At 44.7% G+C, this 27,271-nt stretch overlaps 1 protein-coding gene across 3 annotated transcripts in view; it reads right to left on the bottom strand.

The window, feature by feature from the left end:
- Nucleotides 1-78: 78 nt before the first annotated feature.
- The window catches only part of LOC112463421 (protein Fe65 homolog), a 44,377-nt gene continuing 17,184 nt past the window's right edge, over nt 79-27,271 (bottom strand). Inside the window, exons 3-14 of one of the 3 annotated variants that reach the window (XM_025029829.1) lie at nt 11,125-11,292; nt 8,433-8,662; nt 7,608-7,726; nt 7,313-7,425; nt 7,019-7,217; nt 6,633-6,760; nt 6,435-6,440; nt 6,070-6,320; nt 5,623-5,825; nt 5,358-5,534; nt 5,098-5,268; nt 79-4,880 (exon numbers count right to left, since the gene is read on the bottom strand). In XM_025029829.1, the coding sequence (XP_024885597.1) occupies nt 5,119-5,268; nt 5,358-5,534; nt 5,623-5,825; nt 6,070-6,320; nt 6,435-6,440; nt 6,633-6,760; nt 7,019-7,217; nt 7,313-7,425; nt 7,608-7,726; nt 8,433-8,662; nt 11,125-11,292 (1,744 nt within the window). In that variant the 3' untranslated portion in view covers nt 79-4,880; nt 5,098-5,118. The remainder of the gene's footprint in view (nt 4,881-5,097; nt 5,269-5,357; nt 5,535-5,622; nt 5,826-6,069; nt 6,321-6,434; nt 6,441-6,632; nt 6,761-7,018; nt 7,218-7,312; nt 7,426-7,607; nt 7,727-8,432; nt 8,663-11,124; nt 11,293-27,271) is intronic. The other 2 variants (XM_025029828.1, XM_025029830.1) reach the window with 2 other exon arrangements.

The raw sequence follows: 27,271 nt of genomic DNA, 5'->3' as shown, positions 1-27,271 counted from the left end.
TTTCCCCCCCGTGACGACGTGTGTCAACATCTATATAAAGAGACAGTTAAGCAATGCGCAATTTGTGTGAGTGTGTAAGTTCTTCTCTCCTTCGCATGTACGCGTCTGTGCACACACGTGGCTGTATCTACTTAGGATCGTGTGTGCATGTGTGTATGTGTGTGTGTGTGAATGCGAATGATCGGTGCATCGGCACGTGGACGGTGCGATGACGTTTCTCCGTGAACGTGTCTGTCCGATGAAAATTCCATAGCTTCGGCCTTACTCTCTACACGTATATCATATTTACAGCCACACTATTTCTTAATTCCTCTCGCGCGCTTTTCGAGGCTGTTCTCCCTCTGAGAGGGGGGAAAAAAGAAGAACAAAAAAATGAGAGGGTTGAAGGAAACGCGGGCGGAAATTTGCCCTCACGAGACTCTCGCTTCTGCGAATCTTCGAACTGACGTTACGTCGGGATTCGCGATTCTCAGGAACGACTCAGCTTCGCGGAACGAATCTCAGCGTCGAGCTCCTTCAACCCCTCGCGACACCGCTATGCGATTCCTCTCCCGAGTTCACTGTACAACGCGATGTTACGCGACATTAAATTAATTTTAATAATTAATCGTGAAACAAAAGAAGAAAGGATCTCGCGTCGATGGTGATGGATAAAGAGAGAGATATCGCGATGAACTATTTACATAATAATAATAATAATCGCCCTTCCTGATCAGCACAATATACTCATGCATACTCATCCCTTTCACGCACACACTCCCGCAACGCTCTATTATATCTTGTCTCTCTTCTTTCCGCTTTTTTCTGTTTGTTTTTCTCTTACTTATAACGCTACATAGAAATATCTTCGTTCTGGGTCCCGCACAACTTTGTATCTCTCGCAACGACGATGGCTCGTACGACGTGACCGTCCTCGCAGGACAACGAGGACCGCGTTCTTCGAATGGGAAAGGCTGCCTCTCGAGGAAAATGGGAGGATGCGATTTCAGTGGCTCACAGTTCCATGTCTCACTCGTTTTTATCAGGATATATCCCAGCAAATATCAACTAAGAATGACATTTCATCAACATTATAATTTCCCACTAAACAATATGTGTAATATATAATACATGCAGCGTATCGAGAAACACGGTAGTGTCTCGCGCCAAGTACACGAGACCGTGACTCTTTTACGCGAACGCACGAGCGTCATATAAAGCTCTTTCTCCATATATAGTGGTCTTTTTATTTATCATCTCTTCTACATCCGCGATCAGCTTTGTGTTGGTCTTGTTCAGATGCTCGTTCTCGTTCTCGGTGCCAATGCTCGCTCTTGACATGTTTGATAAAGTTCTAACGACTGCTTTAATGCTTAATGCTAAAAAAAAATACCCGAGATTTTGAGATCTCAATAAGGAGTGAACGGATCAAGTTCTTGTAATATATTTGGGCTCCTACCGAGAGAATACGCTACTGTACGACACGTCGTCACAGGAGCGTGTGCTCCGAGAGTCAGGTTGCTTACGGACGTCGATCGTGACACACGTTTATATATTCAACATATACATTTATTGGTTACGAATACTCTACTTATTACCGATCCCAATACATAACAGATATAATTAAACAATTCCGATTGTCGTAAGTTCCGTTACATCTTAAATTTCAAGATTACGTCTACATAAATTGTACACAGTTGCTGTCCAAGCTTTAGTGCGACTGGTACCGAAAAAATTACAAGAAGTTAATTATTTTTTAAATTCAATTAATACATTCCTTCTGAGCCAATACAACACTGTAAGCGATTAGAAAAATATTCGAAACAGTCATCGTACTCCCTTTTCGGAATCTCCTCTAAAGCCACAGTCAAAGCCTGTTCCATGTTCTTAATATTATTGTAACGCTTTCCTTTTATCCTCGATTTTATTATTGAGAGCAACCAAAAGTCATGGAGCCAAATCAGGCGAATACAGGGGGTGTTCGAGCACTGTGATGTGATTTGTGGTCAAATAATCGCATACAATCTTAGATTTGTGCTCCGGTGCATAATCGATTTTCGTGACTAGAAAATCACACTTTGCAAGTGTGTTAATGGTTGCGAAGTGTGATATTCATATATCGTAGGCGATATTTTTCGAGAATTAAGCCGCTGGTATTATCTGATGTGTGTCCGCATTAAACTAATGCTTTGTCAACAGAGCCTGTCGATATAATCTGACAGCAAATTTTGTGATCTACGAAAACTCAATAGAAAATTATTCGATTTTGTTTACAAAATAAAATGTTATTTTGTAAACATTGAAATGAAATACCTTGCGCTTGATATCCCCCCGCATTCGCCTGATTTGGATCCATATGACATTTGGTTGTTCCCAGTATTAAAATCGATGATACGAGAAAAGCGTTACAATACCATTGACATATCTTTAAGTTTTTTTTTCAGTTTGACAAAATTTAATATTGGCTAATTGATCTAATTTATTATTATCCATAGTACTTTTTTAACAAGTCAATAAGAAATCAGAAAGACTGTTACAGCATGCAAAGAAATCCTGGTATGAATACTATCGAGGAAGATTTGATTAATGCCTTACTGAAGGTAGACTTGATCACCGCAGTCTTAAACTTGACAAGACCTTTTATAAAATAATAATACAGAATAAGCAGAAAGCAAAGATATTTTGTAGAATTCGTCCAAGAACTTCTGATAAAATGGAATATAATGTTATTGTTAGTTGAGGTTTGCTGGGATATAATCGTCGATAAGTGCCACTTGGATTTATTTTAGGGAGATGAAATTTAACGAACAATCTATAAATCCTTAACGTATCAAGCTATCCTTTATGATCACCATATAAAATTAAAATCGGGCCGAAATCAAGGGAGGGTTGATTACAAATTAGACGTGTATTAGGGAGCACGCGTCTCGTCTAATCGTATTGTTCCGTATCTGTTACCAGCAAACAGCGGTGAGTCTCCTTCTCGCATTAATCGTCATCAGTATGCACGCGTGTGAATGTATACGTATTGTGGATTCGCGGTGCAATGCAATCGGATTTATACGAGTGTTACCACCGAGACGTGCCCGAAGTAACGTTCTCAGCTATCTAAATTCTACCAGACAGCGGCGTTCGCTAGTGCGAAGCGCAGCCCGTGGCTCGTTACATGTTCCTACGTGCGTGGGACGTGTGTCTAGATGCTGTGGGAATGTCTTCGTACGTGCCGGTTTCTCGTGTTAAAACGATGTCTCTGATACGAGCAGTACATCCCGAGCGTGCGTCTCTATTCTCTGGGGTAGCGATCGGAGAAATTGCGATGGCCTGATATGCATACGATTTTTTTTTTCAACTGCGATTCGTCGTGCTACGATGCGCCTAGCGGTAACAATTATCATTTTAGCGTTTGCGCTTACGAGGATAACAATTATCACGGACGATAATAATTACTAATATCGTCGTTACTCCCGGTTTAACAGTTATTATCGCGCTTCTTCTAAATGTGTCGTGTAAAACGTTATTTGCGCATACAACGACCAGCTACGATCGCATGTGGCTTCGATACCGTTGCGCACCACTGATCTCTTGCGCCTAAGTGTCATTCCTCCCCCTGCCCTCCCCCTGGTCTAAAGGACGGTCGCGGTATAAGTATTTGTCGTATCGGCTTCGTGATCTCCGAGGTGCTGCAAAAGCTCTCCCGTAAAGCTCCTATTAATTCGCCATAAAAAATAAACTCCCTATCGGTCGTCGTGTAAACGTGCGCGCGCGTGTATCTGCGGGGTGTTTCTCCGGATCCGTCGCGCTCGATTGACGTACCATCGTCAAAATGAGAACGCGACGATGTCCACGAGAGGCACCCGGTCGCGGTGCTGGCCTGTGTGTACGTACGTGTGTGTATGCATATATATATATATGTATATGCGTGTGCGGGCGGAAGTTCTCCGCACTCGTGTACGCATGTACTCCGTGCAATCTAGTCGTCGTCCTCATCTCGCTTCTTTAATCCGTATAACCCGAGATTACACACGCACGTGTATGTGTTATATATTATATTTATATATATGCAAGCTCTCTATGGCTCCCCTCGAATCACCTCGAATGCCTTCGCGGATATACGCTTACTACTACGCTAATTGCAGAGCTCATTCACTCTCCGACACGCACACACACATACACAACTTGATTCGCTCGCGAGATCCCACCGTCGGGGCTCCTCCACCTCACCTCTCCCGCTCCCGCTCAAGCAAGCGAGTTGATTAAACTTACAACTAGCGCGATAATCACCATCTTGTATATACAATTTTTGCTCTTCGAACTCTTCCGATTCTTTCGCTTTCTTCTCCCCATTTCCGCCTCCCCTACCCTTCCCCCAAGCTTTCTACTCATTGATCTCTCGCGAATGTTGCCCACAAGCTGATATACGCTGCCTCCTAAGGATTTCCGCGATAGGATCAACGCGTCTCGATATCGTCCCTGTCTCTCGACGAAACGCGACAAACTCGCGACACCCTCCCTCCTTTCATCAGACTCATTGCGTTAACATACATAACATCATATCGACATAGGTAAGCGTAGTCCACTATAGCTGTGGTATTGGTATAGCACTCTGCGCAATTTTTCGCGAAATTCAGTCGCTTACGTTGTAAAGAGAATATCCATTCGCCCTATGGCCGCCTCCCGGCACATCAGGCTCGCTCCCCGTGCTTCTCTACGGGTTGCTTTCCCAACGGGCGAACTGGATACGCCTGGTGTCCAGGGAGGGTGACAGCAACGACTTGAGGGACGCGCTCGGTGGCGAGCCGCCGAAGTACTTGAGCGTCAAAGGCGACTGCAGATGCCTGTGTCGAATCACCTCTCGCTCAGCAGGCAGTGGCCAGAGTTCCTAACATCGGACAATCGGGGGACTGATCTGATTATAATCCAAAATATTCAACCGCTTGTGTTAAAATATTCCTGTCCCCAACAATTCTATTCTTTCTTGTAATAGTTACGAGAAAACTAATTATATATGTTTTGTATATATTTATTTAAATTTCTTGGTCTGATAAAGATTATTGATTAATTGATGATAAAACTTTTTAACATTGGGGAGGACAGCTTGATAATCCGAAAGTAATTTACCTGCAGCGAGAGAGCCTCGTCTCAGGATTCGCCCTGCTTGCTTCTACGGCCAGTCAAAGATCCAACTAGAGACTTCAAAGTCGCACCTAAACCTCTGCCGCTCGGAGTATTGAGACTGCTGGCGTTTCTGAAGCCCTGTGGATGTGCGTCCAAGCATTTCTGATACCTCAGCTTAAACAGAAACGGAAACATCTCCTTCATTTAATGTCTCAATTTAGTTAAGCGGATTTGCGGGGGGATTCTCGAGGGAGGATCCTCACCTTGCAAGCGGCTTCAATCGTCTTGCAGAGGGCTCCGCTACTGGGCTCGCAGTTGAAGACGTGTGCGATAAACAAGTCCTGTGCGGTGTGCATGATGAAAGCGCATTGCTTCACGTTGCGTCCAATACCGAGGAATGACAAGTAGCGTACTCGACATTCGGTGATGAGTTTGTCGTCCTGGGAAGATTACGATCGTTACGAATAATTGATTGCACTTTCATTAATTTTCAAATACTTGAAAGCCGGTATCCTTTAATTTACTCACGTTCGGCGTAAGAATGGAAATCATGCTAGGAGCTACGGCGACGTTGACGTTTCGCCATTGATTGATCGGCGTGTTCGCCACGATATGTTCTATCGCCTCGTTCAGCACTTCCATGCCGGTCGCCTGAGTAACTTGCATGGATCCGAGATACTGTGCTCGCAACACCTTCTTCGGTTCTTCCATCGGTGTTGGGAAAGATTGTGCTGCGCAAAAATATAAAGATTATTTAACTTCTTGTTTAGCTTATCTGTCACTGCCAAGCAATAATTTTTTTTATTAGAATCTGATTTTTAATCCCTGTTTGGAGATTAAATGTTTTCGTCAATTTATTGAATATGATATTTTTTATAAATGTATTTCGTGATAAATATGTTTAATAAAACATTTAATTTTTTTGGAGATATACTAAAGCGAAAAATCTAACTCCAACTCATTTGGGTTACTTACTGACTAGTGCCTGGCCGTTTCTGTGGAAGCGCCGATGTTCCGTGGGCAGATTCGTAGGTCTCGTAGCGAGACTCGTCCGGCCGTTGATGTCCACCGGTTTCGCGAGAGTCTGATGCTGGGAACGCTCGATCATTATCTTCTTGCAAATGTCGCGAAGCGTATTTGCGATCGTGCGCGCCGGTATGTCGCAACGAAACACATGGCACATGTGTTTCCTGGTCGATCGGTCTCTTGCTACGTAAGCGAAGTCCCTGAAAGTAATAACGCACTTAAAAATCGAATGTTTGTCAAGGTGAGAGTTTTTGCTCTCTAATTGTACTCTTTACTTTACTTCAGGCGATAATTTACATCGTTGTATAACTTACCTTTCGCTATTAGATCCGTCCAAAGAAAAGCAGACATTCATGAAAACGATGTAAATATATTAGTAGAATAAACATATACGCCGTGTAAATAACGTTTGATATTTATTATATAAAAATTGCAAAATTCGAGATTTTACAATATTCTCAAACAATTAATTTTGCCTTGATTATTTTGAACATAATTAATAATTCACTCACCGACAGTGGTCTCTTCCTACGCCCCATACTCTAACTGTATGAATAGGCTGTGTATTAAGTACGGTAAGATTTTCCGGATCGATCAGCTTGAGCGCGCCCTCGTCCAAGTCCATAAATAGATCCTTGCCCTGAAATATTTCGTAATATATCTTTCATCGCGTGCTTATTGCGCAGCAAAATCGAAATCAGTATACCTCACTAGCCATTTAAGGGATTAAAGATTAAAAGTCCTATAAATATTCTTTTACAGCTTATATAGCTCATTTTAGATTTTATCATTTGTTAAATACACTGAGAGTCATCGTTTCTCCATTGCCCGTACATTTTTAAGTTCACGATTAATAATACAAATTTAATCTACTTAGTTTCTTTCTGAAGAAACTTACATCGCCCCATCGTCCAACGACGTCCAAAAGATCGTTTCTACCGAGTGAGAGGTCCACGATGCATTTGTTGACAGCCTTGCTGCTCCTCTCGGGTGTTAGATCCTCTTCCGCGATCTCCGTCCAACCCAAGGATCTCACGGCGAATCTGATCGGCTTATCCCTGCCCTCGGAGTCCGCTCTAGCAGGATAGCTTCTTCGTCTGAGAAAATAAAAAAGAAAAATAAATAAAAATAAATAGGCGGAAAAACCTGTGAAAAAAAAACTTGTAGACTAATCGGGAGTACGTTCGCTTACTTGAGCGCCAATTCCACCTTCCTCTTGTTCTCCAATTCCTGGTCCAGGGCTGAACTTGTGTTGCTGCGAGTTACTGTGTTCACCATACCGCTCAAAGTGTGAAAATTGTTTATCTACAACATTAACGTTAGAAACGAAAATTACGATATGAGACATAGAATACCGCGAGCTAATACACGTGATAACGTATATTATATATATATTAACAACAATGTGCGTTTTACTAATAATTTATTCGTGTACAATAAAATACGTTACGTGATTTTAAGATATTTCAGCAGATTATTTTACTCACGCTATCATTATCCTTGACGAGGCTCCGACGCGCCTCCGTTTTCAAATGCAGAGGAGCCTCCGGCGGTTCTCTCTGTATGTTTCCGCTTTTTACATGCCAATAATAAGGTCCATTCTCATCTAAAATAGCATTCGATCCGATCGTCAATAAAATTCGAAAGCTACAATTTATGATAGCCGCGATAACTAATTTATCGATTATCAATTTCATCAATACCGTTTTATTAATAAAAGTAGACATGAAAAATGGATAAAACGAAAAACCTGGAAAAATGGGGAAACGTCGATATCGCATCTGTTAAATGTATTTTTAACTTAACTCATTTTTATATCGTATTATCTCGAGCTTTAGCGATTTTCTTTCTCTACCGAGTATTATCTAAATCCCTGCCACATTTCCGGAAGCATCGGTTTGATACGAAAATCGCACTCGCTATCACGGACTGATAATCGTATACGGCTGCATTTAACGTTAAATACGAGCTTTTTCCGGCACACCGGTATCGATCGTCGTGATGTGCTCAAGCATCCGGAACTTCCGAGAAAATGCTGGACTTTCGAAAACAATTATTGAAAAATCTGGAAAATTTTTATTTCTCCACGTCAACATTTCCATTCATTTCCATCTCGTTTTTTTTATCTCGATATAATTAATAGATCTAACCCAATTCCTGCTCACACAAGAGAATCTAAAAGTTCCTGACGAGTTAAAAAATTTTTTGCGATTAATATAGAAAACGATCGAAACAAAACTGAAGGCAATCTTCTTAATTATTTGAAACTCGCTCCTTTTCGCTATTTGGTGTAGCTCCACTCCGATATCTACCTTCGTGCTTCTGCCAGCCGGGCGGCAGGTTCTCGTCCTTATCCTCGGAATCGGTGCTGTCCACGTCCGACGGTTTCTCCTGGGTATTGTTCTGCAGAATCGCATTGTTCTTCTGGTCCTTCGGCTGTCGCCGTTTCACCGGCACCGCGTACAGCTCGCTGTTCAGGCCACCCTCCACGTGCGGCACGCCGCCCATCTCTGCGGTCTCGTTGTCGGGTTTCTCGCAATAACTGTGGTGCAAAGCCAAGAAAAACCAGGGTCAAGAAACGGCGTTTCGGTTCGCTTCGAAGGTTCAATTGCGCTATCGCGATGTCCACTGAATACTCAAGCAATACAAAAGTCTAGACTCTTGGTTAAAGAAAAAACGACTCTAAAGAAAGCCTCGAGAATTCGGACAATTTTTAAAGAATCTGGCTACTTCTTCAAACAGGCATATTCATAATTTTTTTTTCATTATCGCAATCACAAGCAATAAGAAAAATGCACATCTTCAAATTCGTACATTCGTAAAAATATTTTTATCTTCTGCGTTTATCGTGCATTTGTGGTACAAAAATAAAAATAAAAAGCTAAAGCTAGCGTTAATAAAAATTGATACAACTTGTAAGAACTGCAGCAGAAGTAGCGAGTCACAGCTCTTGGGTTCAACAAGGAAACTAGCGATAATATACAGTGCAAGCTACAAATTCCATTGCAATATGCAACTTCGAAAAAAAAAGGTTCATTTTTATTTCACTTTGGATCTAAAAATGTCGTTTAACGACGATTTCCCGGACCCGACTGCGTTTTATTTCTTTAAATTTGTCTTGCAGCGTCACGAGGCGGTCACGCGACAGCGTTATCCACTGAAATTCTGTCCGCTCTTTCTCTCTCTTCCTCTCTCGTCGTGTTATATCGCGCGACTCGTCATGAGAACGCGATTGTGGTCGCGCGCTCGCGTGACTTCGGGGAATTCCAGTTCACGACGTTTCATGGCGAATCACGATCGCCGAAATAAGCAGCTTGATTTATCGCGTCGTTTCGTCCGACCGTGTTTCGTCTCGCGAAACGCTCGAATCGCTCGGTCGCGCGCCGTTTCGTTGGGCATTCGCGGAGAGGACGCGTGTCATCGGCCACGACGGAATGACAAATTGATTTCCGCTCGTTAGATCGTCTGATCGGCCGTATCGTCTCGCTCGTAAAACCGCTATATCGTTCCCACCGACGACGGAGCACCGCGTTATCGCAACCGCCGCCGCACGAGAAATCCTCGCGTGCTAATCGAAGCTCGGGTGCGACACGAGTCCCGGCCGGGCAGGAGAGATTATTTACGGCGGTTGTAAAATAAAACGTCCTTTGCGCGAGAGGGCGAGGAGAAATTACGCTTTCGTAGTTGGAAATGATGTAGAATTATGTACCGTGTGCGTTCGCGAGGGGCTGAGGGACCCACGCACAAAGTTGAAATGACTGGAAATAAATCGCGGTGAAGGGATTGTAACAGGTGTCCGTCAAAGCGTACGTTCTATAAGTGAGGAGAGATTTCGAGCGTAATCCCACACTCGGAATGTTTTGCAGATAAACGCAAAATGATGTTTAATTTAACAAACAAAAAAATTTCAACAGTCAAACCGAATCAAACGCAGCCAACGAGCGTGAATAAACACGAATGAACGACTCGCATTGAGTACTGACGGCGCCGTTGGAGCTCATCTCAAGCAAGCTCTGTACATATGTGTTTGTTCGCGCTCGTTTGCTTTGTCTATATCCGGCTTTACGCGCTAAACGTGCTCGCAGGACAGTTCCATGGTCCCTAATCATTCAGAACTGTTCATCATAGTCCATTTATCACGCATTGCGGCAACGTCAGCGCAGAAACGTGATTGTTATCGTGATTTCACACCGTGAACAAATGCAATACGAAGCAAGCCCTGGCGCAAGACAATACTCGCGTATTTTCTGTATGTAACGTCGCACTCGTACTGACTATTCATTCGCTTTCACCGCAAACAGAGTGCTATGCATTTTTTAAAACAAGGTGCACAGAAGAAAGCATCTTGGAAAAGTCTATTTTACTTTGTGATACAAGGGTCCTAGAGTGTCCTAAACAAATAATATTATTTCACTTTCTGATTATCGCGCCTCATATCAACGCGCGGAAGCCAAGAGGGCATGATGACAAAACTGCGGAAAATTGTGCCCGGAGATACGCACTCCTATACGTCGTCGTAAAAAATATTAAGTATCGCGGAAACAAATCGCGTGAAAATAAATCCAACGTTCTCTCTCACAAGATAGGGAAAATTTTACGTTGACATGCGATGCAACGTCGCGGTTCAATCGAAGCCAAGCATATAGTGGTGCGCTGCTCGGACGTCGGTGCGGATTTCTCAGCTCAACGCTCGCGATTCGTCCCTTTAACACCCTCGATACTCGTATCCGTCGCGCAGTATCAAGCGACTACGCGAGTACACGTCTACAAACAGCAGCGGCAATCTGCTGTATAGGATCTCGCTTGCGCGAGAACGGGAGGCGTTCCGTTTCGATGAGAGAACGTCGTTCGTTACAGCGAAAACAAACAGAAGCAACAACTTGGGCACACAAAAGGGAAGCGATGGGACGGTGATGGCAAGCGGATCATTATCTGCAAGGGGGGTGAGGGTGGGTGGGGGAAATAGGGTATCACGAGACCACGAGGGAGTGTGTTCGTACGTACTTTCTCGACCCGGAAGTGTCCGTAGCGTCGATCGATCCCGCGGATTCCGACTGAAGGGCGTGAGACTGAGGCAGGATCGCGCTCGACGACGACGTGGACGACGAGCGGGGATTCCCGTTGAGGGTGTCGTCGACGAGAGCGGACTCCGCCACACCCTCGCAGCCGTACCTGAATCAGCATCGTTCATGCAACGAATTACAAGGGGAATATGAATGTACCTGGTGGATAATGGCAATGCCTGTCGTAATTACACGAGCATCGCTCGCTTATTAACCCTTAAACGGTTAAACGGTTAAGCGATTCCCTTCATCGTTCACGTTGGATCATTTTGTTATAAAGAGATTCGAGCATTTAAGGGTTAAGCTGAGCTTCTAATATTCAATTACTAAGTTTTACTATATATTTCTAGAGATATTAGTTTGGTATTTTTTAATAAATAAGTACGATATATTATTGTCGCGATAATGTTAATCCTAAATGATTAAAAATGCTCGTTATTGCGGATATCTGTTTTTATATATTTTGACATATTTTTTATAAATTGCGTGGCATAATTTAAGCGCGATAGCCACGAAGTCGACGCAAAGCGCTATTAAAATAAAATATTATGTAATTTATTATTTTATACTCGTTTAACTCCGGGATGTACTCTCCCTGCGAGCGCACGCACTCCTTTCCTCGCGGATGGGGATCGCGCGGCTGCAAGGCATTTTAATTAACGATCGGGGAACAGTGCCAGGCACCGACGTGGTTAGTACAGGGTCGCTAACCATGTCGAAGTAATTAAGGGATTAGTCGAGCGGTTTGCTGACTAACGCCAGCTGCCTCTCTTGAGTATCGTTCGGGCGTTAGAGGTGGTACCTAAGGGCCCACGGTTCCCTTTGAACGCACTCAAGGAATACGGGATTCTATATAGACTTCGAGGTCTTTAATCGGCGGGATTATAACCAGCTATGTCAGTCCGTGAGCGAAAACTTTTCCTCGGCGTCGACTTGACTTACTCCGCTCGAAAGACGCTGTTAAAAGTTTTAGAGTGAACGGAAATAAAAATGTTTGCGCAAGAACAACGACACACATTTACTGTTTCTCTCTTTAGGTTCTCTTCAAATTTAGTAGAATCATATACAATTGTTATTTCATTTTACATCAATCAAATAGACAATCTGCAACAACTTTATCGAAGTTACCAAAGAGAAATTATTTTATTTGTAAATAAAGGAATATGTAGTAACATTATAGCAAAAAGTTTCCGTCATTTTTTATAGAAACTTTATGATTAATAAAATTATTAAAGTGCATCCTCGTTTAGCCTGGCAGTCTGAAATTTTATCCCGCAGGTGCAGGCTGCGTGACACTTATTGCTTCTCCCCTTTCGTTTAACCCTTCCGCCACGCTCTCGGGTGCAGTGCAGGGGTCGTTCTGTATTATCGGCGATCAGACTCAATTCCCTTTAGCGAAGATTGCGCGGTTGTTAACAAGAATTTGAGTTTCTGCTACGTTATTGCGTCACATCTATTACACAATCCTCGTTAGGAATCGGGCGGATGCACACTCGATACACACTCGGTATTCCCCGACTTTGTTAATTGCCCGATAATAATCGCGATAATTTCTCGTACGTGCCGCTAATTGGCGAACCTACTTCTCGCCGCTTGTAACTTCGAGAACTGCGCGTGTAACGTGCGATGGAAAGAAATTTTCGAACTTTTCTCCGCGTGTTGCAACGTCAAGAAAATATCGAACGTGGTTGAAGAAGGCCGCTCGAAGACGTGAATAAATCGGGCAGCGGCATAACTTTTTAGCCTTATAGCATCCATAAAAGAAAAGAACAAAATGTAATTGAATTTACAAAAGAGGCGACGCAGACGACGACGACGACGACACGCGACACCGAACGACATAATTTCGCGTAAATATGTGGGTTAGCGACGGCACGAGGGGTGCCTTGGAAATTCGCCAGAAGTTTCGGGGGAGTACCTTTGTATTTTGTATTAGGGCGCGAGAACGCGATCGATGAGACATTGGGACGTGTCTGCGGGACGAATACCGACGTCGATCGTCGATTAACACCCGGGGAATCCTTTCGGCATCGTTGGCACTCCTCCCCGGAATTTCGCGGATACGTCGAGTCGCCGGACGATCGGACGCAACGATCTATCGAATTACAAATGTTATGAGCGTCGTGACGCGCGCTCGGTTATTAAACGCGTTATTAATTCCGGTAATATCGTATCGGGTACGGGGGAATCGAGAGAGGACCGACGAGCGTTTTATCGGAAATGAAATCGCGATATTGACGCATTGACGTAATTCGTTTTCGAGGAACGTTAACTCAGTTCTCGCCGATAACGCTATAATCGAGGATCGTTATTAATTCCCGTTAATCCCCGGGATTGACGGTAGTAGTATATCGAGAATATCGGGTTATTGACACCGGTCGCGTCGATCGATCGACGTGTTCCATATGGCGTTACAAGATCAACGATCGTCTTGAACGGAGACGACGATGGCGGTCAATTTGAGAGGCCGAGACCCGAGACATTCCGAGATTCGTCTCGGATGGTCGCGAATCGATGACAATGCGATAACGGAACGCGACACCTCGACGAAATAGGACGAAATAGGAGAGATGTTTAATAACCGTGTAAGAGAGAAGAAGAGAGGTGTCGGAGAAATTGAAAACTTGAAAAAGAACATCTTTTAGTTATTCGCGCACACACCTTTGGGAAATTCACGGTGTATCGCGCTAGCTGGCAAGAAGCAAGGATAAACTGATCGCGATACAACTTAAATCAGCTGCCGCGGGACGGTAATTGTAATCCAGCGTACACGCGCGCATCGCCGTAACTTTCAGTCAGGTGTAATTAAACCCAATTAGGTCGTAAGGTGAGCAACTTCTGACGCACCTGGCTGGGTCGTAAATTACGCCGGCAAGCCTCCCCCTCCTTTTCCGCTCGTGTCTATCTCGCGCTGCCACCATGATTACAGTATTCATAATTTTATGGTTTCTGCTCGAGAACGCGGATCATTATCTTTTGATTACATTACTATCGTCATAAATCGCGACCCTTTTCAGGGAAGCGTGAATTAAATCGTCAGGTAAGGCACGAGACAAAGGAATCGTTTCCGCAATTATAAAGCACGAAAAGATATTATGAAATGACAAGAAAAAATCACGAGAAGAGAAGCTTAAATACTGACGCCTTAATAATATTGTTCATCCTTTGAGAGAGTTCATCCTTTGGATTCGTGTCGCGTCGAACCTTAACGCGCCCTGCATTCTGTCAATATATCCACATAGCCGACGATCGGCTCTCCCTTATTAATGGAATCCGACAAACGCTTCACGAACGAGAGAGAGAAAAAGAGAAAGTGAGTGAAGGAAGGACAAACGTAGAGGTTGCAGAGTGTCGAGAAGGTCGGGTATCGGGCCCTCCTGGGCGTCTATAATTCGCTGTCGGTGTTTGTCGATCGGCAGAAACAACGGCCGATCGACCGTGACGTGGACATCAGCGAGGGGCGATTTGCGCGAAGGGAGTTAAAAGAGAAAGAGGCAGAGAGGGAAAAAAGGCGAGAGAAAGTCCAGAGAGGAAAAAGTGGCGCACGGCCGAAACACCGTGTAGGTAGATGGACGTCCACGCGGAGTGCGGCGCAAAGTGAAAGAGAAAGAGAGACAGAGAGAGAGAGAGAATGGGAAAGAGAGAAAGAGAGTCGGGCTGCTCCTCTCCTCGCTCGATCAATACACACTACCAGCAACCACCCAACCCACCCTCCACGTCTCTACCCCACGGCACAACCCTCGACCACTGTGCGGCGCTCACCCGCCAACGTCACCCCATTTCGAGCGCACAGCTACCACCGCATTCGCACGCACACACATACACGTATATGCACGCCACATACATGCCGTACACACCGAGAGCAGGCGATACGGATCGCCGTGGTATCGACAAAGCCGCCGTCATTTTCGCCGTCTTTCCGGGCTGATTGGTCGAGATCGACTTTGTCGACGCGATTGACGAGCAATCGGCGAGCGTATTACGTGGGGGATCATCTCCGAAGATTGCGAGTTCGCGAGGATCTACGGAGCCGAATGAACAGGCCGAACCTATGCTGGAACGAGAGCTCGTTTTCCTCCGCGAGAAGAATCGCGATAGTAGTGTAGGTGTAGGTAGATGGATGCGCGATATTACAAAGCTTGGTCTCTTATTGGCTAGGTTGGCTACCTAGAACACGTAGGATCGCTAGTTAGGCCTTGTCGAAGCTAGGGGAGGTATTCCCTGCGGCCCTTTCACCCTTCGAGTGGCTGGCGGTGCCGCATACAGCCCGCCGAGGTAATTAAGTTCTGCCCGATCCGATGGGAGGAAGCCTCGAGAGCTTCGGTGAGGCTTGCTCCTGCTTTCTCCAAATACATTCGGTGGCCTCGCAATTAAACCACTATTACGACTTTTCGAAAAAATCATTAACCCATGTATTGGTAAATTTTTTATGCCGCCAACATGTAACAAAGCACGCATAATTGAAAAAGTGAAGTAAACGTGAACATCACAACTTTTATTGCAAACATTAATTTATGGATAGATTAAGTAATTGCAAAGAATTTAAATAAATTAGAATACATAAAATCTGAATAAAAATGTATGTACAATACTAATATAGTCTGCAAAATAAGATTCGATAAAATAGGTAACAGTAGAGCGAAAGGAGAAGAACAAGAAAGACTTAAATGCCAGAAAATAATGAATTTAAGATATAAAAAAATAGAAAGTATTAAGAGATAATAAATCGAAAGGCATGTGCGGATCTTATTGGGTACATTGCCAAGTTTCGAATTTTAATGACACATCGTGTTTTTCATTTTCTTATATAGACGTTCGTTAGGAAGAATCAGACAACAGAGTTCTCAAGACTTGAAGAGTTGAAAGCAAGGTCAAGCGACGATTGAAAGACGCCGATCTACGCACGCTTACGTGACGAGAATGTGTTCCGATAAATGACTCAATTCCCACAAATAGCCGGATTCATGAAAGAAACTGAGTCACGTTCCGTGGGAAAAATCTCTGGAATAGTTAGAATTGAATTTACAGTTACATTTATTTCCTCTGAAATAATTATTGCCCTCCTTTCCTCCTTTCAGATTGCTTAAAAGCAAACGTAAAAGTCGTATCTCAAACTTATAATGCCCGACAAATTATCGCGTGGGTAAACTACTACCCACGTGCGAGCTATTGATCTTAAAAGCGCGAAAATTTTCGTGTATATTATTATTTGGAGAATAAAAATTTTTATCGAGCGCGGTATAAGTTTATTAAGACGGCGCATAGTAGTAACAACGTTTGCTTTAGACACAGTAAACTATACTGCTCGTTTCTCGTTTCATCGCCGCGCCGTTCTCAGGCTAGGAAATAGCGTCTCATCACGGTCGCCATAATAATGTCGAGGAATTTCTCACTCTCCCCCCGCGTTAATCCGTATTTAGATGAATTTTTTAAATGCCACGTTTCTCCGGAAAATCTCGCCGTTCGCAGAACAGAGTAATCTCACATTTTAACAAGATAATCCCCCCACTTGCATAATTTCGCCCCTTCGTGAGGCGCGTGTGTTTACGCCGCTAATTTTCCTTCATGTACTCCCGTGATTTAATGGCTTTGTCGAGCTTAACGCCTTTAACGAGCGCCTTCGCGATCGCGGACTCGTCCCGCCTTATAAAGACAAAACCGGGGGCAAATCGCCACTAAAACCTGTTTATACTGGGAGTAAAAGGATCGTTTCGTCATTTCGCGGGAATGAGCGTTAGAAGCACATCACTTGCTGCTAGAAGCCCGACCGTTTACCGGTCACCGTTTATCGCTTCATCATCGCGGGCCCGCCATCGCGAAGACCTCGCGGTCCACGACGCGGCCCTTTACGACGTATTATAAATCGCGTGTTTTTTCGTCGATATTTTTCTCTCTCCTTTTTTTTTACGCGCCGGCCGCAGCCAATAAACCTTTATGATTGGTCGCGGGTCGTTCCGTCGCGGAATCTGCGCGAAACACGGTTAATAAAGTTTCGAGCCGAGAGATGTACGGTTTTTTCTTTTTTTTTCCCATCGAGAACCTCGCCCATTTCCCTCTCGGCGCCACTTTATGAGTATTTTTTTTTTATGGAACTCGAAAACTCCGTTCGCTCTCTTTAAAATCGACCCCTTTCAAGGCAATATCTGCCGTTTTACTCACTCGGCGCATCAACTCGCGCGCTGTCAGAGACTTTAATCTAACTTGCGCGATAAAACGCGATCAAAAGCGAATCAGCATCTAGAGCGTCGAGATTTTTATTTTTTCAAGGAAAAAATGTACGCCTGTTATTATTATTTTTTTTTTTTTAGATCGGGTTGCTTTTGTCCCGGGAGTATCGATCCGCGCAAAATTGCATTTTACTTTGTGGCACCGTCGCCCTTTTCATATTTGATATCCGACCGATTGCATCCGCGGCGGCTCCTCCCTCCGCGATATCGAATACTAATAAACGTGTGAATATTAAATGTCTCGGGATCAATAGAATATTAACGGAGCGCATTGCGCGTTTCACGCAGCGTTACAAATTGTAGTAGCGCCGGCGATACGTTGGCGAGACAAAAATTGCGCCATCGGAAGCGCGAAGAGCTAGCGAAATGTTCCTCCTACGCGAGAGAATCATGCGGATCCGATCTCACAGATCTTCCTAACATCCGTGTAAGACTATTATCGCTCGAGTCCTTAGTTCTCAGTCCTCTCCCGGCATATATCTCCACAGGACGAAGCTATCGGCGTCGCGGGGAACACCCGGCATTCTGGACAGGACGATTCGTTCGCGTTTACGAGTGCCCTCGGCTCCGGATTTCAGTTTAGCCCGATAATCTCCATCGGCCGGGCATCTTGGCAAGACCTCTCGGGACGTTATTCTTTCTATCATTTTCCATCGCTTCTTCTTCTTCTCCTCCTCTCTCTCTTTCTCTGCCTCCTTCACGTTCCCTCTCTCACCTTCTCTCCTCTACTCATTCCTTTTCTCTGTCGACGTTTTTCGGTCTCCAGACTGCCGGAGCTTTTTCAAAACCCGACGTGGAAGGACTTATCAAGCGTGCCGACTTGCCGGGATCACCGATTACGTCCTGCGAGTATTACCGGAGAGAAAGAGGTGTGTCCCGGAAGAAAAAGGAATCCTCGCGCGGAAGACGACGGAGCGGAGGGGGAATTCCATTTCCGGGATTTATGGACGCGTCGCGCGCGCATGCATGTGACTCGCAGCATGATGTCGGTTTCACCGTAATTTCCTCATACTTCACGTTATCGCGGCTTGCATCTCCTTCTTCCGGTATCTCGTGTTGCGAAAGACGAACGCGCGCCGACGAACAAGCGTTTCCATTCATTCAAACGTCCGTTCTTTGGCTGAAGATGAAGTCTTTACAGGTCACCGGTAAAGGTATACATTGCCATTTAGATTTATATAGCCTGGCTAATATTATACATATTCACGTTAGGGGAACGATTTCCTGCGTTTTCTATTTTTATTTTCACATCCTGCGTCGTCACTATAAAGAGCTAAGAAAACCGCGTAATTTCTGATAAATAGACGCCCCGTCTATTTTGTCCTTTGTCCGTAGGTGCAACGTCGCGATAAAAAGAGCCTATTGGTATATCGTTTCATTCGTGCGAGGCGAGACACTTGTGCAACCGGAGCGTTTCGATCATCGATAACTACCGGTCTAATCTCTAACCGGCCATTCAGGGCATCGAGATACGATCTGAGGCGTGGCCGCACGCCGATACAACCGCTCCGCGCTCGTGACAGACTCGGCGTATATAGTGTGTCGAAAGCATCGCTCACTTTCTCTGTCTCTCTTTCTCTCCGCTACACACGACGGAAGCAGAACTGAAGAAAATATCGTTTACCTTCAACGTGAAACACACAAATAAACGTCCGTAGTTTCGTACATGTGATATACGCCTGTAATTATCAGATTATATCAAAATAAATGGCACTCGAGTGCGCAATGTTCGCGACGCCCTGTATATTCGCGTCGCAACGAAATAATTATTCCGTACGTTCACCGTGAACTGCCGATGCCGGTCGCGCGATCGACTTCCAAGCCGCGCGCGCGTTTTGCAAGATAATGGAGCCACCCGGATGTCTTCTTTTATTCGTGTCCGTGTACCATTATAGAGCCCCGAAGGTCTCTCTCCAGCAGTTGAAGGTTCGTTCGCGCGATAGCATTAGTCAGGACAGAAATATCCGTCTCGAGAACGTCTCGAGAGGCAACGATTATCGCGCGTAGAAAAGTTGCTGCGGGCAACGAGAGGCTGGCTTTAAGAATTCCGTCGAGATCCCCTCTAGTCTCTAACGAACGTCGCTGGAAACCTACGCATGATTGAGGTAGAAATCTTAGATCGACAGCGCTTTCAATCGCGATTAATATTAAATTTTAATGAGACAATCTAACTTATAATTTCTTCGGGACAAAGTAGTAATTTAATTTATTCAGCAGGCGTTATTTATTAAGAATCGTATTCGATTTCTTTTCGTTGATAACGGACTGATTGTTAATTTAAAATAAAATGGCAAGTAAATTCGCTGTTAACAGGAAAGGCGCGTTCGATTGCAAATTCATGCGATGTAACTCGATCTGCAATTTCCCGTACAACGCCGATTAAATTCGTTGTAAACCGGACCTATATTCGATTGTAATTCGCGCAACGTAGGTAGCTATTAGTTAATTTCATAATTTAGGATACAATAGGAACGTTAGCACTCGTTGCAAACTAATGATATATATGAAACAATATTGCCAATGTTATCGACGTTAAAAATATGCGACGGTAATCTCTACCTGGTATGCGCCGAGTATCTGTAAACCTGCTGTTATCGCGGAGCCTCTATTACCATTACCGGTACTTAATGCTTTCCGGGTGTTAATGGAAAACAGACACACGTTCAGCACGGTCCCGGCTACTACACCTACGATTGTCGGAGAAAGGGAAAACTGTGCGGATATTACGGGGGATCGTATAAAGTCGACCGTGCTAAGTGATCCGGAGCGCGGGCGCCGATTGAACGTCGCGCGCCTTTAGGCGTCGCGAATTAATTAAGTTTGTCAGCGATTAATCTTGGATTAAGCGGACCATTGGGATTAAACGGACAAACAGTTTTCGCTCTCTTTCGGAACGAGAGCCGGACTCGGTGAGTAATTTCGTGAAGTAACAAGCATGTGCGCGGATTTAAAGCGAGCGAGCAGAGCCCGACGACTCGTGCCGGCCATTTCGCCGGGAACGTTATTATGCAAATCGGACCTGGCCCCGTTATTTTGTTGCGCTTATTACATAATTACGACGGCGTAATCGTCGGCATTCCGTGACTACCGCCGTACGCCGACCCCGCGCGTACAACGTCATAACGAGCCCGCGATAATTTCTACTCTTGCTCTCCGTTACGCAATCGTGAAAACGCACGCGGCGCGGCGATGCATTCCCGGCGCGAGAGTCATCGACTCGATACGCGAGGCGAAACCACGTTCTCTCTATCTCTCTCTCTCCTCGACGCGAGGGTCCTCGCGCGGCACGATCTTTACGAGCCTCGGATAAGTCCGTGGAGTATAAGTTCCCGGAGTAATAAATTCACGCAACGCTTGCAGAAGCGTCGTAATTGACCAGGAAACGGGGAGTAAATCAGCAGACGCGGTCTAATAGAACTCGACGGTAAATTATCGCCCGACGACTCTGCTCGCAAAATACTCCGGCGTCACGCGGATTAATTTGCATAATTAATCTCGGGCCCGCGCTCGCCCATGCTAACGTTCAACTTTTCAACGGACGCGATACTAACGAAGCGTAATCTAATTTACTTGCCGACCCCGCCTCGAGAGCCGACGCCGCCGCGAGTACTTCGGAATTAGAGACACTCGAGCCACACGGCCTGGCCTATCAACACAAAAGAGTTTTCTACGGGCAAACGTTACAAAGCGTTCGATACAAAGCCTTTTGTACTTAAGATCTGAAAAACAGGAGATCAACTTGATAACTCGCCTGTAGTTAATTGTGACACGTGTAGCATGTGTACGAGAAATGAAACCAATTAATTTCTCATCGATAAACGCACAGTCTGCGTTGTATAAGTAAATAAATAAAATATAAAGTGTTTAAATAAACTGTTTATCAATACATAATTCTACATAAACTGCTCACATTTTTTTCTATCGTATTATTTTTCTTCCCAAAACATTTTCCTGACCTGCCATATCGCACGTGCCTGTGTGTGCCGTTTGAAACGCTCTCGGTGCTGCCTAGGTACGTGCGAACTTCGTGTCGGAAAACGCGAGGAATTCGCGAACTACTGTGCCAAATTCCAGCAGTTCTTGTCGCGACGCGAGTTGTCTCTTGGATGCGCCTCCGTGAAGTTATATAATTCCAACTTTGGGGGTCAAACTGACCCCGAATACCGCATGCGGAGGAGGGGGGTTACCGACTTTGGAAATTAATGCAACCGTTTCAGGAATGTGGCTCGATCGAGTACTCCGTCCTCTTGAATGCAACCAGGTTTTAAAATTATAAGTAATTTCGGAAAAATGAATTCGTTTCTTTTTCTTTTTTGTCATTCGAGACATTTCCGTAAATTCCGATTTTAGAATAAAACAGGACATCTCTCCCTCGCGGGAAATATATATATACGATGCTTTTTACTCCCGTACTGTGTTCAGTTACGCAATTGTAATTCGCCGCGATAAAATATTCAGTATAATCGTCACGGATAGAAAATACGTGACAGATAGTGGGCAGAGCGCGAATAATAATTCACGCGCTCTCGCACATCGTGAATATTACACGCGCTATTATGCTAAATTTCTTCGGTATTACATTTCACTACCATTACCTTTGACTACGCGAAATATGGGCGTATATGAATTACGGGGGAATTTTCGTTTCCACGACGAGGAGTCCACTTCAATTCGGCCGAAGATCATGCCGCGCCGGTGAAAGAAGCGGAGAGAACATTGGGGAACACCATGTATATACGCGCGAACGTAGACTTTACGGAGTCCAGCGACGTTGTGTTTCAAAGGTACATGAAAGTCAGAAAGAGAGAATGATCAAAGGGAAACAAGGTAGATTGGTTGGGGAACGTGGGGGAGCGATGTAAGGCGGTCGCGTCAGGGGAGAAAGAGGGACAGCAGGATCAGACGTGTGAAGTGGATTCTAATTTTAGAAGGAAGCGGGATTGGGCTCTGGCGCGACGATGACAGAGACCCGCGTAGTCGAAGTGAATCAAAACGAGCCCGATGTTAATAAAATATGATTATGATTATACCTTCCGTGTCCTTCATCCATTATTAACTAAAAAAAAATCATTAATTGAGTATATCGCGCTTCTCTCAACAATCGTTCTCCACAATTAATCGCGGTAAATTAAACAGCGACAGATCGTACAAATTTGGATAACGCTTCGACTCGATACGTAGGACGACTATATTGCATGTCTCGAGCATTTAGAAAGTTTCGCTCGCGAATAATAATATATCATGCCACGTGCCAAGACCATTAATTATCGACAAACGATCTATATTCCTCCCACCAACTCGCGCGTAGACTGAAATTTCTTTTCTCTCCCCGTCTCTGTCATGAATTAATGTATTTTTCGGTGCACGTGCTGTGTTATCGCTGTTGTACCACGTGGATTCGGTAAGCGTGCATATGCAGATTCCAGGGCAAATTCCATTAAGTCCGCGCGCGGCAGCGCTTATAAAATCTGGTGACCAGACGCGATTAGCGCCACTTGAGGCCGCCGATGACGGCGACGGGATCGGCCTACTGGAAAGCCCACCCTCGAGCGGGTGAGAAGTCTGGCGAAACGCGAATGCCCTAGACGGCTTTAATTAACGATTGTCGCGAGAGCAAAATGGCAAAGTCAGGCTCGGTCGAGAGCGTCCTGTATTGTGAGCGCCGACGCTGCAAAAAAAAAGAAAGGTTAAAAAAAAGGTCTCGTTTATCGTTCAACTGCAATTTTTCCGAGCGAGTTAACGAAGGTACACGCTCGTCAGGATGCGATCTTTTCTGTTTTTGTATTTGCCTTTTTTAAATTAGCTACGAGGGCCGCCGCTCCTTCATTGATTATTGGTTTTATTTGCTTGTCAAACTTTGCGACGTATCACGACATTTTCCAAGAATATCCTTTATATGATATTAATATGATTATACTTAATATGATATCAGCAATCTTCGTATTGATTAACGATTAAGTCGTAAAACTAACATTTATTAAAGATTTGCTCTTCTAGCAGCGGAGTAAATATAGAAGCAATCTCTTTCGTAGTGGCTTTTAATAGATTTCTCTGAAATAAAATAAAAGAAAATCAGCTTTGTAACTCCATTAGTGGCACACGTTCTAAACGATGCGTATTGATATTTAAAAAACAGATAATATCCTTTTCCATCAAACATGAATTAAAATATAATATCTTTTTATAGACAGAGCTATATCGATGGAGACCGTATCGAATACCAATTGCGTATATCTAATTACGTTGCCATCGAAACATTCCAATTTTAATAACAACACGGGCCATCAGTTGTCATTTTCACTTTGCGTCAACGGAAGCGAAGAGATATTATAATAACATGCCGAAATTCGTCGCCGATCGCGCGGCTGACGAATTTATTCCAGCTTAATCGCTCGCGACCATCGTTAAGCGTCGCGCAAAATAGAGGAAGTGCATTGCACCGCGTTATGCACACGAAGCAGGAAGAGAGGGAAAAAAAGAGAAAGAAAGAGAGAAAAAGAGAGAGAGAGAGAGACTGCTGAAGTCACCGAGCTGGGCGCAATCCCCGCGCTTTTATACGTAATAACGCAGCCACGCGAGGGCGGCTTTTATCGACCACCTCTTTCCGTGTCTGCCACCTCCTCGTCCGTCGCCCTTGCACTCCATCCGCCCTTCCCCTTCGGTCCTACGTGTTACGAGCCCCCGTTGCCCTCCACGACAGAACGATAGACTCCGGTAAACTCCGATGATTACCGCGCTAACGTTAAGTGACGGAACGCGAAAGGCACGAGCTCTCTCTCTCTCTCTCCGCTTCTCCTTGACCCGAAGGATCCTTCAGACGCGAGTCCGAGTCCGGAGTCTTAAATTTTATTGGCAGTCCTCCGGAGAACTACCTATCGTACGGGTCGTCTGTTGCAGCCGAGCGCGAATAGCGACAAATAGCACTTATATAACTTTTCCATCTCGATATTGCGATTAAGAGAATTAACAAAGATATTATCAGTATTGTAGAATATTATACTTGATACCTAAAATTGCGTTTCTTCACGGAGAGAATTTTTCGTTATATTTTACCCTTAAATTCACTACAAACTTGGGACAACTTGGCAACCAAGGAATTTTTAAAATATACAAAAGACATTTTACAAACAACGTGATAAAAATTACCAAGCAGATTGGTAAATTTTGAAAAATTATTGAAATTTTCTAGATATATTTTAGTAAAATTAATCAAACATATTTTATATTTTGATGTAATAGATATTAATATTTTTTATTATTGTAGATATTAACCAGAACAGTTCGCATACAATTCTTGATGGTACATGTTGTCCTACAACCACCATAATTTCAGGGTAAATTTTAAGAGAAAATTCTCTCCGTGTTCGCTGAGATAATAATTTATATTTGTTATATATATAATTAGATATAATTACAGTTTATTTAAAGTACGCACTTTAGTTCGTGTTTCTATTTAACGAGATGGGCAGCTTTGAAATTGGAGTGTCAGTTATCGAATATATCAACGACTTGCCTCATTATCGAGCAGTATTTCATTTATCGAATCAACAGGACGAGCCACTACATGAAATTAATTATAATTACAATGTATTTTCCGCATGCGACAAAGCGCGATAAAACAATCGAGGCGAATCGAGAATTATTTCCTCGAATGAGAGAAGTCGTTGCACGATCGTGACCCGGGGTCGACTCCGACATTCAAAGCGCGCGCGCGCGCGCGCGCGCTATTTCCCGCGACGATATTTATTTATTAACATTTACGCCGGCGCGTATCCTCCGTGAAGGCCGGCGGAATGCTTTATCGCGAGCGCGGCCGCGTATCAGTTCAGTATGCGCCGGCTCGATAACTATTTTCCGCTACCCGATCCATTTCACGCTATGCTGGGCAAAACGGCGCGGCGCGGCGGCGGGCCTCGGGATGAGAATTTGCCCGCGCGCGCGCACTCGCAAGAGCGGAGAGCGGCGTGCGCCAGACGCGATCGGGGGTTGCATTGTTATCGAAATTGCATCTGCCGTGCGCATTATCATATTCGTGCCCCGATATGCCCCCGACGGGACGAAGAACTTAAACCGCCGCACAATCGAGCCGCGGCAATTTATCTCGCCGGTAATTATTACGACTCGTCCCGATATGTTCACGCTCGCGTTCCGATCGAATATAATCGGAAGTTGCGATAATTCGCTCTTACGTATGCTAATTTCTAATCGGAGATCATTTCCTTCTCTCTTTACGGTGAGTATCGATGCATATTAACGCCGCATATTAGCGGGGTGACCTTAAACGATTATATTCGCATCGTTGCGTTTTAAGTGCGCGTTAAAATACGCGTGTTTAGATACAGCGAAATCGATAACATCGCCATGTAGATTACTGCGACTAAGATCAACGATGTTAAGAATGAGAAATAAATATTCGTATTTCGGCTTTGTAGTTTTAACGGGAGCATGGCGCATCGAGTACGGCAAGTAGAGAAATCCGTATTGATCAGACATAAGTAGGTCTAACGAAAGAAGAGCGTGCACGATTTAACACTGCAACTACCAAGGGGGTGAAAATAACTTGTTTGACATTTTTTAAAATGATTATATTGTTCATTTTTAAAAATGTTCTCTGACTTCTATTGAAATATATAAATACTTAATTTTATAAATTTGTCTCTTCTCTCTTTCTCTATTTTTTTTAATTTTGACCCTTTCGATAAAAATAGGTAGAAGTTAATCTTCCAGTGTTCTAGTGTTAATGCCGCTAATAAATCTTGTGAAAAAAAAATTAGGTGACATCAATGAACGCGACGAAATCTCGCAGGGTACGACTTCGAATTTCAATATTCATCGTAAAAAAATAAGGGCAGGGACGCGAACAGTAAAGTGAATATATTCGAATCTGAAATGGGCGAGTTTATGGCTGCGGTGGCGTTAGACGAGCGCTAGATACAGGAGAGACGGATGGTACCGGGGCGAAAAATCAATATTTAACCTATGATTTCCATCCGCGGTCTAGCCTGTCGTGTGCGAGCCGCAACGCGGTCGTTCGGTTATAAAAGAATATATGACTTACAGTCAGCTGCCACGAAGATCGGCGTGCAACGGCAGTCGCGGCACAAGCTCAACCTCCACCGCACTCGGATTGTTATTCATTTAGAAACCGGGGGGAAAGGGGGGGGACCGCGGGTGGTTCCTCCACCTAATTTCTCTTTTACCCCCGTTCACCACCCCCTTGCGGGTGATGGTCTCCGGTCACTGTTCTAGTGCTTCGTTGATCACTGTCACCTTTCACGTTATCGGTACCGGGCGAATCATCGACGACCAGCTGATGCGTGACGCGACCGAACCATCGAGGGGGGATGGGGAAAGGGGGCGATGAAAAAAAGGGAAGGGAACGACGAAGTCTTCCGCGGAGAACGCGCGAGGAAGCAATCACGACCGCTCCGATGGTCGGCGATAGACTGAACGGTCGACGGCGGTGAAACTAGGCGGTGCGCGCTTCGGGTTCCCCCGCGGTCTCGGCTGACTTCGGTGGCGTTCGCTACTGCCGCGATGACGTCATCCCCGGCGGAGCCGCGCGCTGTACCATCGCGTGCCTTTACTACTTAACTGGTGTGCCGGCGCGGTCGGCGGTGTGCAGGTGCATTTCGCGATGCATTTTTCAAGTCCCGCAGACGTTATTCGCGACTTCTGCCCGAGCGCGCCTGGCGCCGCGATAAATCGCGAGACGCGCGACGCGTCACCGGCAATTACGATAAATGCCGCGGCCGTGAACGCCGACCGTATCCGCTCCGGGAATTTATTATTATCGATGCGCGTTTGAAAAAGCATGAAACGCGAAACGTTTTACATCAGACACGTCATTTCAATAAGGAA

This window comes from Temnothorax curvispinosus, unplaced genomic scaffold (assembly GCF_003070985.1).
Source record: "Temnothorax curvispinosus isolate PA1 unplaced genomic scaffold, ASM307098v1 QBEX01013184.1, whole genome shotgun sequence".
Lineage (NCBI taxonomy): Eukaryota > Metazoa > Arthropoda > Insecta > Hymenoptera > Formicidae > Temnothorax > Temnothorax curvispinosus.
Note: the sequence above shows the minus strand (reverse complement) of the source record. Positions and strands in the feature narration are given on the sequence as shown.